At 33.4% G+C, this 14623-nt stretch overlaps 1 protein-coding gene across 1 annotated transcript in view; it reads right to left on the bottom strand.

Annotated features, from left to right (window-relative positions):
- ptpn9a (protein tyrosine phosphatase non-receptor type 9a) overlaps positions 1-14399 on the bottom strand; it is a 42170-nt gene extending 27771 nt beyond the window's left edge. Inside the window, exon 1 of the mRNA XM_056451635.1 lies at positions 13863-14399. Coding sequence (XP_056307610.1) covers positions 13863-13898 — 36 coding nt within the window. The 5' untranslated portion in view covers positions 13899-14399. The remainder of the gene's footprint in view (positions 1-13862) is intronic.
- Between the last annotated feature and the right edge of the window lie 224 nt (positions 14400-14623).

Raw genomic sequence — 14623 nt, 5'->3', positions numbered from 1 at the left:
ACAATGAAACTAAAACACCTGGTTTTAGACCACAATAATTCATTGATATGGTGTAGGGCTCCTTTTTGCAGCAAATACAGCATCAATTTGTCCTGAGAATGACAGATGCAAGTCCTGCACAGCGGCCAGAGGGATTTTGCGTCATTCTTCTTGCAGAACTGTGGCCAGGTCACTACATGATGCTGGTGGAGGAAAATGTGTGCCCAAAGTGGCTCAATAATATTTAGATCTGGTGACTGTGTAGGCCATGGGAGATGTTCAACTTCACTTTCATGTTCCTCAAACCACTCTGTCAGCAGTCTTGCTGTGTGCATTGGTGCATTATCATCCTGATACAAGACACTGCTTTCAGGATACAATGTTTGACCCATTGGTTGCACTTAGCCCTCCAGAATGGTTCGGTAGACCTTGGCAGTGACCCAGCACCCATCTAGCATAAGTACTGCGCGTAGGGAATGCCATGATATTGCAGCTCAAACCTTCACTGATCCACTTTCATGCATTATTCTGCGCATTCAACAGTCTGAATGGTACACTTCTTTGGGGCTTCTCCACACGGTAACTCTCCTGGATGTGAGAAAGATGGTGAAGGTGGACTCGTCAGAGAACAATACATGTTTCACATTGTCCACAGCCCAAGATTTTCACTGCTAGCACCATTGAAACTGATGTTTGGCATTGGAATGAGTGAGGTTTGGCTATAGCAGCCTGGACATGTATATTCCCATCGAAGAGTTTTGGTGGTCACAGGAGAGTTGAGGTGTTCGTTTAATTTTGCAGTCTAGGACCTCCCATTCAGACATCTTCCTCTTGCATCCACAGTAACTCCTGTTGTATGTAGTTCGTCCTTCTTGGTGGTTTGCCACTCTTGATACATCTCAAAGACTTGCTGTCTTGGTCACAGATATTAATCTGCTAATTCAACCTTCAAACTCTGCTCTTACTGGTGGAACGTGCAATCAATGAAGATTGGCCACCAGGTTATTAGTCCATTAAACCTACAACACTAAATTGGCCAGTGTTTCAGTTTCATAGTCCAACCCCTGTAAATATGCAACAGTTCTGAAAAATGACGCAACTGGCAACTAATTTCTATGCTTTTTCAATGCATTCGGAAAAAATCAAGAACAAATGAAAAAAAAAAAAACAATATAAATAAATAAATATGCAAAAGTTCAGAAAAATTATGCAACTGGCAACCCATTTTCATGTGTTTTTCAAAGCATTCTGAAAACTAAAAAAAACTCAAATAATAAATTAAAACAAAATACCATATAAAGAAATGTGCAATCTATAAATTCGTAACAGTTCAGAAAAATGATGCAACTGGCAACCCATTTTCATGTGTTTTTCAAAGCATTCTGAAAAATAATGAACTAAAATAATAAAAAAAAATAAAAACAATATAAATAAATATGCTTATATATAAATACGCAACATTTCAGAAAAATGACAACTGGCAACTCAATGGCATGCGTTTACGATGCCTTCTGAAAAAGAATGAACTAAAATAATAAATGAAAATAAAATACAATATAAATAAATATGCAACAGTTTAGAAAAATGACGCAACTGGCAACTAATTGTTATGCGTTTTTGATGAATTACGAAAAATAATCAACAAAAAATAAATGAAAATAAAAACATTATAAAGAAATAGGCAACATATAAATACGCAACATACTGTAAATACTGGCAACCCATTTTCATGTGTTTTTCAATGCATTCTGAAACTTAGGCTGCGTTTACACTGCAGATCTTGATGGTCAATTACGATTTTGTAACTGTATCTGATTTTTTTGATGACCCGCTTACATCATCTTTTAAAAGTGACTCATATCCGTTTGACTACATTTACACTTCACACAATGACAAGATGACCAGAAAGAAAAAGAGCGGGCGCTGACTGACAGCTGATAATAAAAGAGTGCCCTTTTCTCCATTTCTGTATTTAATCTGTTCTCAGGGTTTGATTTTTTTTTTTAACTTTTTGACAAGTTGTTTTACAAGTTCTCATTTGGTCGCCATCTTTTAATCGATGCTTTTTTTTAAACCAGCAGGCATCTTAATATAATGGCCATGAAATTATGCACGTGAATTATGCAATAGTTTTATATTGGTTACAGGGTCGATGTTGCATTTTCTCTCCCTCTTGTTCTCGTTTACATGCTTAAATAGGTGCTACATGACAATATAAAAGTTCTGCTGAAGTATGTTCTGAAATGAAAGCGTCAGACTTGACATCATTCGCTACGGTTTTTCCTGCTTACACATACATAGGCCATATCTGATCTGTGCCACTTAGGAGAAGAAAAAAAATCAGAATTGAATCATGCGGTGTAAGAACTAAAATAATAAATGAAAACAAAATACAATATAAATAAATATGCAATATTTAAATATGCAACAATTAAGAAAAATTTTGCACCTGGCAACCCATTTGCCAAAAATGAAATGAAAATTAAAAAACTAAAATAATAAATCAAAATAAAATACCATATAAAGAAATATGCAACAGTTTAGAAAAATTACGCAACTGGCAACCCATTTTCATGTGCTTCTTCAATGCATTCTGAAAATGAAAGAACTAAAATAAACTATATATGCAAATAAAAACTTCACTGCTATTGGTTAAACATTCCTCAACTTTTCTGATCAAGCGAATGTGTGAAGAATGGATCTGAAAATAGACTAATGCCATCAGCGATAGACTACTCTTCTTAAATCTTCACAAATGCAGCTTCCCCAAACGTTTGACCTAAAAGCCAAATACAATACAAACAAATAAGCTGTGTTTCTCTCCAGAGGCTTCAGTCCACCCACTTGCACAACACTGTATCCTTAAAAGGAGAGATAAGCTGCACATCCAGCCAGAAAACACAGAATTCAGCTCAATTTACCCTGAGAACAACTGTAGAGTTTCATCCCCAGATTGCTCATCACCTGAACTGAAAAAATAAAGGGTGTGGGACTCTAAAATAATCTAAAATAAACATGTTATGATTTTAATAAAAAATTTTTTACATCCAGTACTGTCTAGTACGGAATAATAATTATTAATATTATAATTATTAACATTATTACTTCAACACGTTCCAATTTATGGTTAGTTTTAGTAGGATTTATTTGAACTAATAATTTACATTCAACAATTCAATTTATTTGATATATATATATATATATATATATATTATATATATATATATATATATATATATATATATATATATATATATATATATATATGTGTTTTTAAAAGAATCTTTTTAAAAATTACATACAAAAATGACATAAAACAAAGGAAAATTTTACTTCCGAACAGACAATAAAACAAATATTACTTAAAGACGATATCAGAGCAGCACAAGATTAAATATTTTTTTTAAATGTGAGGATATTTCACATATGCCTTGCTTAAAAAATAAACAAGTAAATAAATAATACTGATAATAATAATTATAATAAATAAAATTTATTATTTTTATTAATTGTAATAACATTACTGTTATTACCGTTACTAAAATAACAATTTTCTTTTAAAATATGTAAATGAATAATGATAATAATAATAATAATAAATATTATTACTATTAATTGTAATAATATTATAGTATTACCATTATTAAAATAACAATTTTCAAAAAAAGTAAATAATGATAATGATAATAATAACAGTAGTAATAACAAATAAATAAAGATTAATATTAAATGTAATACCATTTATATTTTATTATTAAAAAACAATTTTGCTTAAGTGAATAAATAATAATGATGATAAAAATAATAACAATAAATAATAATATTATTATTAATAATAATAATTGTAATCAAGTAATTGTTATTTTACTAAAATAAAAAAATGTGCTTAAAAATAAGTAAATAAATAATAAATATAATATTAATAATAATAATAAATATTATAAATTGTAATAAATTATTGTTATTACTATTATTAAAATAACAACTTTGCTTAAAAAAATAAGCAATAAATAAATAATAATAAAAAACAAAAAATAATAATAGTAATAATAATAATTGTTGTTATTCTTAATTGTAATAACATTGTTATTTTTATTTTTTAAATAACTATTTTCTTGATAAGTAAATAAATAATAATGATGATAATAATATGAATAATTAATATTATTATTAATTGTAATAAAATTATTGTTAATTTATTACTAAAATAACAATTTAATTCAAAATAAAGTTAATAAATAATAATTATAATAAATATTACTATTATTATATTTAATTGTAATAACATTATTGATATATTATTATTAATAGGGATGCTCTGATCGATCGGCATTGGCCGATAATCACATTTAATGACTCGATCGGTACTCTGCATGAGTTCGTTAATGAGTTTACAAGCAGAGGAAGATTCACGTGCACGCCCCTATATTATACATAGGCTACAGCAGCCACAACACACGAGGAGGTAAATAATGCCATGCCAAATAAATACAGATGGAATTATTAGGTAAATAAAACTTAAATTGTTTTTTTTCAAGGATTTATAGGTGTTCATCTTATTAAATGTGCACTCCAAACTTGTTCTTGATTGAGACATGTCGAATTCTTTCATCATTTGCAATGTTTCCAAATTCCATTTCTGCCTTATATTATTTTCTGTAAAGCTGCTTCTGGCCATGACATGCCCACTATAAATGGTTATAAAAGACCTGTTTAAGGGATTATATGCAGTATTCTTAATTTATTCTCTTAGATAAGGCGAGATCTCCACTTAAGAATCATACTTATGAAAATGTGCTTAATGCATTATAAAGCTTGAAGCATTAGAATCGGTACTCGGTATCAGCCGATCAACGTGACAAATAATCAGTAATCGGTATCGGCAGCAAAAATCCTGATCGGAGCATTCCTAATTATTAACAACATTAATAATTTACATTAAGAGCAGCATTTATTTAATTGATTTCTAAAAAATGTTTATAAAGATATATGTTTTACTATTATATTGGCTTATAATCTCTCCGTTTCTACATTCCCAGTGCGCGCTTTTCCAGTGGAAATACTTTTAGCAGCTCATCTCCCACAGGACCCACATCTATTTACTCTCTGACATTCATCCAGCAGGCCCGATAAACCCATCTGCGAGACCCCAGAGCCCCATTCACTCGCTCAGCCGTGATTCCTGCGCATTTACACAGCGATAAGACCCTGGCTTGAACCAATGAATGAATGAATGAATGAATGAACGGACGACTGGGGCTTTATTTAAATGAGTCTCCACTGCAGGATGAAGGACACAGAGAAGCCTTGTTAAAGAAACCAACAGACCAACACTTCACTACACAACAGCTTTCAGAGGCTTTACGACTCATTTGAGCACAAACAAAACGAGTCAAATGTTTGCAAAACACTGGTGCGCATCGCAGGACTTAAAGCCAAACACGCATTCCTCATGAAAGCCAGCTATAAATAACAAGAAGACTTATATAACGCCATTTCCTGTGTAGTTTTATGTTGCGTATAGTACAAAACCGGATCTAAATATTCAGAGCGTTCAGATTTAAGGCATTTCATGGCTAGATTCCACACAATTCCTTCATGTTGTCTCTACATAAATTGATTAAGTTAGCGCAATCGCTTTTACAAGTTTAAGTAGACTGAACAAAACAATTAAGTATTTGTATTTAAATTTCTGTCGTGTTTTGTATGGTGCAAACAGCCACATTACTTATCACTGCAAATCTCATCACATACAGTTGAAGTCAGAATTATTAGCCCCCCGGCCCCCTGTTTATTTTTTTCCCCTATTTCTGTTTAACGGAGAGAAGATTTCTTTTTCAACACATTTCTAAACATAATAGTTTTAATATCTCATCTCTTACAACTGATTTATTTTATCATTCCCATGATGACAGTAAATAATATTTGACTAGAATTTTTTTACAAGACACTTCTATACAGCCTTAAGTAACATTTTAAGGCTTAACTTGGTTAATTAGGCAGGTTAGGGTAATTAGGCAAGTTATTGTATAACGATGGTTTGATCTGTTGACAGTAGAAAAAAAATTAGCTTAAAAAGGGTAATAATTTTGACCTTAAAATGGTTTAAAGAAAAAAAAACTGCTTTTATTCTAGCCAAAATAAAACAAATAAGACTTTCTCCAGTAGAAAAAATATTATCAGACATACTGTGGAAATTTCCTTGCTCTGTTAAACATCATTTGGGAAATATTTAAAAAAGAAAAAACAAATTGGGCTGATAATAGAGACCAATACAAAGACAGTCATCCGGCACTCAATGCACATTTTCAGAGCAGAATATCTGACTTCAGCATTGCTTTTCAATTAAACAAGAATGTTCACTTAGCATCTTTCTCGAATATCTGCAAACATATGATGGTATTTTTATGCTTTAGAAGAGTCAAAACCTTGCATACAGCACCTTTAAAACGGTGTTGTCTATTAAATAACAAGCAGCTAGTTATTTTCAGTGTATATGATTTACTTTTTTCTTTTCTTAGATTTTAAAAATAGCTTTATGTCCATCTTGTTTAAATTATTAATGCATAATTTGAAATTACATTCTAGTCTAGACTCTAGACGCAAATCAAACTGATTTGTTTTTGCATTTAGCCCTTTATGTAAATATTAAAGTTTTAATATAAGGTACTTTGTGCTTTTTAATGCATTAAAATACTATATAAGGAGCTTAAAAAATAACATGTAAATTAAGGAAAAATCGAATAGAGAAGAAAATACATACTTTTTTTTTTAAAGATTTATTTTTGGCCTTTTTGCCTTTATTAAGTGGATAGGACAGTATTTTAGACAGGAAATGAAGTGGGAAATGGGGGGGGGGGGGGGGTATTAGGGACGGGAAATGTCCTCGAGCCAGGATTTGAATTGGGGACGCCCTGAAGTGCTACTGCACCACATGTCAGCGCGCTAACCACTAGACTATTGTGCCGACAATTAATATATTTGACAATATATTGACATAATAGCATCACACACTTGCTGTAGATTTGTTGGCTGCACATCCATGATGCGAATCTCCCGTTCCACCACATCCCAAAGGTGCTCTATTGGATTGAGTTCTGGTGACTGTGGAGGCCAAGTGAGTACAGTGAACTCATTGTCATGTTCAAGAAACCAGTCTGAGAACATATGATTCGAGCTTTATAACATGGCACGTTATCCTGCTGGAAGTAGCCATCAGAAGATGGGTACGCTGTGGTCATATAGGGATGGACAGCGGAAGAACTGCCGCTCACTGGATATTTTCTCTTTTTTGGACCATTCTCTGTAAAACCTAGAGATGGTTGTGCGTGAAAATCCCAGTAGATCAGCAGTTTCTGAAATACACAGACCAGCCCGTCTAGCACCAACAACCATGTCACTTTCAAAGCCACTTAAAATCACCTTTCTTCCCCATTCTGATGCTCGGTTTGAACTGCAGCAGATCATCTTGACCATGTCTACATGCCTAAAAGCATTGCTGCCATGTGATTGGCTGACTAGAAATTTGCGCTAACAAGCAGTTGGACAGGTGTACCTAATAAAGTGGCCGGTGAGCATAAATGGACAAATGAAACAACATGATTATACTTACTTACTGACCTGTACATAATATATTAAATATTACTCTATAAAGCAATAAGTGGATATAATAAGTGTAAATAAAATGTTAATTACATTTAAAATGTCATCCAATGATTCTTTTTCAATGATTTATTTGGTATCTAAACTGCTGTTACACCGAATGCCATTATGGATTGTTGTTTTCTGCAATTCATGGTAAAAATGTGTGACAGTCTTTATTTACTGCTGCTTAGAATAGTTTTTTTTTTAACCAGCACTTATTTTAATGTAAAAGGGAAACTTCCTGGAAGATGACATCATTACGAAACTGGCTTTTGTCAGCATAAGTGATCTTCTGAAAGCCTTAATAATTGGAAAGTGATGTCAAGACAGTAAACGTCAATGGAATAAATACTAATTAAATATGCGACAAAACAAAAAACATGTTTGTTTAAAAAAAAAAAAAAAAAAAAGTGTAATGATCTTAAATTATCTGGGTTTTTTTCCATGTCACATGCACCCATAGACTACAAAATGCTGGTTTCTACACACTCGATATTTGTGTTGGGAGAACTTGAAGGAATTAAGTTAACTTATTAGTTTTTACAATTTGAAGTGGATTGAACTTAAAACAATTAAGTCCCCCCAAAAAAACTCAAGAATTTTGTTGTTTCAGTTTATTTTGAAGGGCTCCTATGATGAAAATCTACTTTTGTAAACTGTTTGGACAAAAACTGTGTGTACACTTTAAAAAATGATTAGTTACTTAAAGCGAGAAAATCAATTGCCTTAAAAGCAACAAGTTGACTTGACAAAAATAATGCAAGTAAACCCATTGTAACTTGGAAGTGTTAAGTTATAATTATGCAAATAGTACTCACTTTTTAAAATATAAGTAAACTAATCACTTTTTTCCAATCCACCTTTATTATATTTGTTTTTTCCCAGCTTTTCTGTATCTAGCAAAATGACATACAGTAAAATACATCTGCTCTTCCAGACTGCAGTGTGTCTTCTAAATTCAATACAGGCTATAATTGTAGATTTTATAGTTTTATTGAAGCACCAAATATGAAATATTGTGCTAATTACAGTATTAAAATAGTCTGACACTATAAAAAGGGACTAGTTTACTTTAAAAAAAAGTGAGTACAATTAGCATAATTATAAAAATTAAGTCAACTTAACAATTCCAACTTAACAATTCCAAGTTGCAATGAGTTGCAAGTCAACTTGCTTTTAAGGCAGTTGGTTTACTCGCTTTAAGTAACTAATCACTTTTTACAGTCCAGTGTTTCCTCTAGGATTCCTCTACCAATGGCATTATTTTAATAACAAATGTGGTGAGCGCAGTATTACAAGTCGAGATCGCATTTATGTAATACGAGCATGCGGATCTCTGCTTGCGCGCTGATTTCCTCTGTTCGTGTACAAAACTTCTTGCATCCCCTCAATTATACACTGCTCAAGTGCAGATCTTCTTGTGCGCTCTGAAATAAACGCTGCTAAAGTGCGATTTAGTGTGTTTATGTAACGAGTATGTCTCCAACATTTGTTAGATTTGCTAGGAATATTCATGAATGTCTCCAATAGACCTACAGAACGGCATTAATGCATCCTGAAGTAAAGTAAAACAGCTACAAACTCCAGCAAGATAAAGTCATTGCAAGCAAAACCATATACCTTTATCTATAAAGTATGTTTATATAAACTGTGTTCATCCTGAAAGCTACGTCGTGTTTGCTATCCTTATGCATAACACACCTGTCAGTCAGTCAGTCAGTCAGCTTGTCACTTTAAAGGGTTAAACAAATAACGCACAGCACTACTACGATTACAGAAAAGTCTGCGCCGTTATAATTCACTTACCTTTTAATACGTTTTGGTGTGATTATAACCCGCTATTTAAAAAACCGACTGAATGATTTGAATGAGAAGCTGGAATGTAGCCGTGGCAGGATGAATTTTGGTGTGCCGCCCCACCATGGAAGAATGAATGTAGCGGAAACCATGCAGTCTATGTAAAGTGTGTCCACTGTCATATTGGAGTGATAAACACAACAAGTCTCTTTTTTTTTTAATTTCCTGATGTTAAAATAGGACCCAAATCCCTGTGATTTCATGGCCCACCGCAACATGATGTAGCAGTGTGGTTCCCCCCCCCCACCGAATTGATTGATAGGCCCCATGTTTCTATAATATTATATATACACACGTCCACAGAACAATGTTTTTTTTTTCAAAAAAAAAAAAAAAAACTGGGATTGAAATATTTGTTTCAACTCCCTGTGAGTTTTATAAGTATTAAAACGTTTTTAAAACAGAACATGTTTGTAATAAAGACAGTAAAATCACTATGTAATTCTTAACCGCGATAATCCCCATGCATGATGTCAGTAAATCCTAATATATGTGTGTGTACTTCAAATGGCATTTGTATGGGACTCATCGTTTCAGAAAGGCTTGAATAAACTCCACTACGAATACATGAAATAAAATTACTTGGTATTTTTGACTAATGAGCTGTATTTCAGCTTCATCCATGTCTCTATCACTGACTGCTGTTTATCTGACGTAACGCAGTAGAAGCAGATGCGCATGTGGGAACAGTGGGCGGGGAGAAGCAGCTCATTTGCATTTAAAGCCACAGGCTAATAAAAAATAAAAAACATCTACAATGTATTCAGACACCAAAATGGGCAGATTCTGAAGGCTATAATAAATCATTCGATGGGTATTTTGAGCCGGAATGTTCCAGACACATTCTGGAGACACCACAGGATTATCTTACGTCTTGTAAAAGGGGTAAAATAGGTGCCCTTTAAATAAGTACTTTAAACAAACAGCAAATTTCTTTTTAGATTTAAACAAAAATTAAAAAGTACAAATTTCACAAATCCAGCTATTATATAACTGAAGGAGAACATAAAGCAGAATTGTTAGCCATTTGAAAAAATATACGCATAATTATCATTGTCAATTCATAGCTGCACATGCCCTCGGCAGCATTCTACAAATGTTCTACTGAAACAAACCTTGTGTACATACCGAAAACATTTACACAGATGCGTGAAAAGGACTAATAATCTGAATATAACTGCATTACTTACACTCCAAATATTAAAACTGCTATTTTCAGCCCCCCTCCATAACTGATTATTATTAAAGCTTTCAATTTTAAGCTAAAGAGGAAAAATTTGGAGTTTTTAGGCAGGGTACATATTGCAGGGGGTTTGGTTTATGCTTAATTAATGTTTGATCTCCCCTGACGATCATCAAAACAAGATTTATGGAGAGGGTCAGTCCTTTAATAGATAAATCAGTTCAAGTGAGAACAAATTCGCTCAACAGTCTGAAAGTGGCAGATCTAGAGCCCCGATAGACACCATATGTGTTTACAAGACACTTTTCTTGTAAAACAGGAGCTTTTATTGACAATTAGGCACATAGTTTGACCTACAGTCACCTCTAAAATAGCTAATCATAGGTTAATGTAGGTCAGAATACACCAAATCCCTTAAAACACTGAAAACATAATATATGTTATTAATAAATTAAATGTAATTTAAATAAATAGATAGATTTAATTCACTAAAACAAGTATTACACAAGCTAAAATTACTGAAAAAGTCTAATAAAAAGTTGAAGTTTATATTTTCTCGCAATTCAGAACTACTTATAATTCAGGATTTACACTTTATATTCTCTCAATGCTGACTTTATTAGTGCTGACTTGATTTATCACCATTCAGACTTTACTTCTTGCAGTTCTGTGTGTATATCTCCCAATTACAAGTTCATATCTTGCACTTCTGAGTGTGCACCATCTCACAACTCAAACTTGATTTCTCAGAAGCTCTGGCTTTATTTGTAGCAATCCTGAGTCTGCATCTGGTAGACCGCAAATCAGACTTTTTATGTTGAACCTTCAAGATACACAGTTCTGAGAAAGTCACAAGCCACAGTTCTGAGAGAAATGCTAAAGTTGCTATAGATGTTCACTCACAAATGCAAATCTACATTTATATCTTTGAATCATGAGATATAAACTCAGAATTATAAGGAGAAAAGTCCACATTGCAAGACAGAGTTAGAATTGTGAGATTTGTGTTTGAAGTGTCAAAATGTATTTTAATATGCTAAAATTACTAACAATGCCATTTATATTCATGATATATTTCATACATTCACGTTGAAATCCTCATGTTTGTTTTATAATTATTAAAGGGATAGTTCACCCAAAAGTGAAAATGTCCATCATTTTTTCCACACTCAAGTGCCTCTAAACATTCTGTTGAACACAAAAAGAAGATATTCTGAAGAATGTTGGGGAAAAACTATGGAAATCAATAGCTGTTTTTTCCACAACATTCTTCTGTATGTCTTCCTTTGTGTTAAAAAAGAAAGAAACATTTGGAACAAGCGGAGGATGAGTAAATTATGATTTTCAATTTTCCTTTTTTTGGTGAACTGTCAACCAACTTTTATTTAATAGTGTGAAATAAACAGGATAGTTCACCTAAAAATTAAAATTCTGTCATCATTTACTCGCCCATTTTTTTTGTTGAACATAAAAGAAGATATTCTGAAGAAAGCTTGAAACCTGTAACTATTGACTTCCCAGTGCTGGGGAGTAACTAGTTACATGTAATGCGTTACGTAATTTAATTACAAAATAAAAGTAACAGTAATTCATTAGTTACTGAGAAAAAAAATGTGTAATTAAATTACAGTTACTTATGAAATGTTAAAGATTACAAATGGGGTTACATTTAAAATTATTCTTTAAAATCTGGAATATGTTGAATAATATTAATCTGTTGCTTTGCTTGTTTTTGATATGCACGATGCCTTCTGCTTAGGCTATTTATTAAAGCGGTGCTATTCTGCTATAACTACATATCTCAGTAGCGTCGCTACTTTCTATAGCAAGCAGCTTTTTAGTAGCAAAGCAATTTTTTCAGTCAAGTAGCGCAGTAGCGTCCACACAAGCTGCATTTACCGATCGAGGATCAATAAGTGACTGCACCGGTGTTCATGGAGCTGTGAGGCCGGTGTCGAGCCAATGAAAGTAAATCCATATGATGGCGAGAATACGATTTCCTCTTCTACCTATTTTCGGTGGTCGACAACAAACTTTTTGGTGTGTTACTGCCACCTCTCTCTCTGGTCGGTGACGTCGCCAACCAATTAGCCTAACATGAGAAATTTGCTTGATGGAAAGATGACTGAGGGAGAGGAAGTCTATATAGTTTACTGTAGTAAAGTCTAAAGTATACTATGGTAATTACTTTTAGTTCATGATAGTTACTAATGACACTACATTTTTTATTAATGAAGAATTGTAAATATATACACAATATAATGCTTATTCCTAAATATTTCCCTTTAATATAAATTACTACAGTATTTCAAATGCGTAACACCTGGTTTTATCAGATTGTTCGTTTTTTGCTGTTTTATATACTATAATTTCTTTCTGTTTAGTACAGCATATTATTTACAGTAAATAATTGAACTGAACAATTATGCCTCATATGATTCTTTGACAGTTTTATTGATTACCAAGATCTGATTGATTTAAAAATGAAAATCGCAAAAATAGCTTAGGTGTAGTTTTTATTGCAAATGCCACAAAAATCACCCAGCACAGTCCACAACTAACTAACATTTTGATTTTGTAACAACAGTAAGCTTTTTTTTTGTTATAAGGTTTGGTTTTGTGGTGGCTGTACTTTAAAATTAAGTTAATATAATCTTAATTCAAGTTATGAATGATTTTGAAAATCTAATAGTAAACAGAGCTACTGTAAGGTCACACCTGCTTGGTATAAATGCTGATGTAATCAGATGCTGAATCAGATGTAATCAGTTACTTTACTTTTATAAAGTAATTGAAAAAGTACACTACTTATTATATTTTAATTAGGGTAATTTGTAATCTGTAATCTATTACATTTCCAAAATAACCTCCCCAACACTGTGACTTCCATTCTATGAAAGTTAATGTTTACAGGTTATCAACTTTCTTCAAAATATCTCCTTTTGACTTTAACAGAATCAAGAATCCTCAAAAAGGCTTGAAACCACTTGAAGGAGAGTAAATAGCCAGTACATTCACATTTATATAACTGTATGAAATCTAATATGACCCAAAGACTAAAATTCACCCTTTAACTCTGTTTACCATGGTAAAACCCAAACAGGGTGTCTCTAATCAAATGGTCAGTCCTGTGTTGCTTAGCAACAGAACCGCTGGACCAGAGAATCAATGTGAACCGGATTGTGATGGTATTTGATACCTGCTCCTCCTCAGCGCTCAGGCGGTCGGCCATCATCCACTCTCCGGCGCTCTGCACCGCTGGAAGACCTTCCTGGAGCTCGGACAGCTGTTCAACCGGACTGCAGAGATCACACCGGGCTCTTTTAGGCCCGTTAGCAGTGTTCAGGCTAACAACAGAAGCAGGACTCGCGCTGTTTTCAGCCCAACAGAGAGCGCGCGCGGCCGCCACTTCAACACGGCACGAGCGGCGCGTTCATAATTAGCTCCTGGTTTTTACAGTCTATGATATAATATATTTACACTCATAAACACTAATGGCTTTCCAGCAGAGCTTCGGTCCGTCCGACTGCGTGACGAAGGGAGAATTTCATCACCGTGCTCCGTTGAATCTCGTCGGAGGCTTGTTAGTTTGTTTGGAGATGTAAAGTAATATTAAACGATCATTTCCGCATCATTCGGACGCCGATTAAAGACGTGATAATGTGAGAACGCGAATGAAGATCGGACTCTCCTAAAAAGCAGCAGCAGTGAAAGATGAAAGATGACGCTCCCCCTAATGGACACAATGGAGAACTGCATGCTGAACCACGCTCCTCCTCTCCATTCATAAAAACCTCTGGAGGCCGAGTCAATGTAGTGAATCGGTTCGTTTGGACGGCTCGTTTAAGTAGCTTGTTTAATTGTTAGAAGCGTTCCTAGTTTCTAGCGGCAGGTAATGTGTCATTTTTATGACCATTTCTCATCCATATGTTGTCGTATTAGCTGCAATGAGTGCATAAA

Source organism: Danio aesculapii, chromosome 25 (assembly GCF_903798145.1).
Source record: "Danio aesculapii chromosome 25, fDanAes4.1, whole genome shotgun sequence".
NCBI lineage: Eukaryota > Metazoa > Chordata > Actinopteri > Cypriniformes > Danionidae > Danio > Danio aesculapii.
The sequence above is the reverse complement of the archived record's forward strand: the minus strand, read 5'-3'. Positions and strand labels throughout refer to the sequence as shown.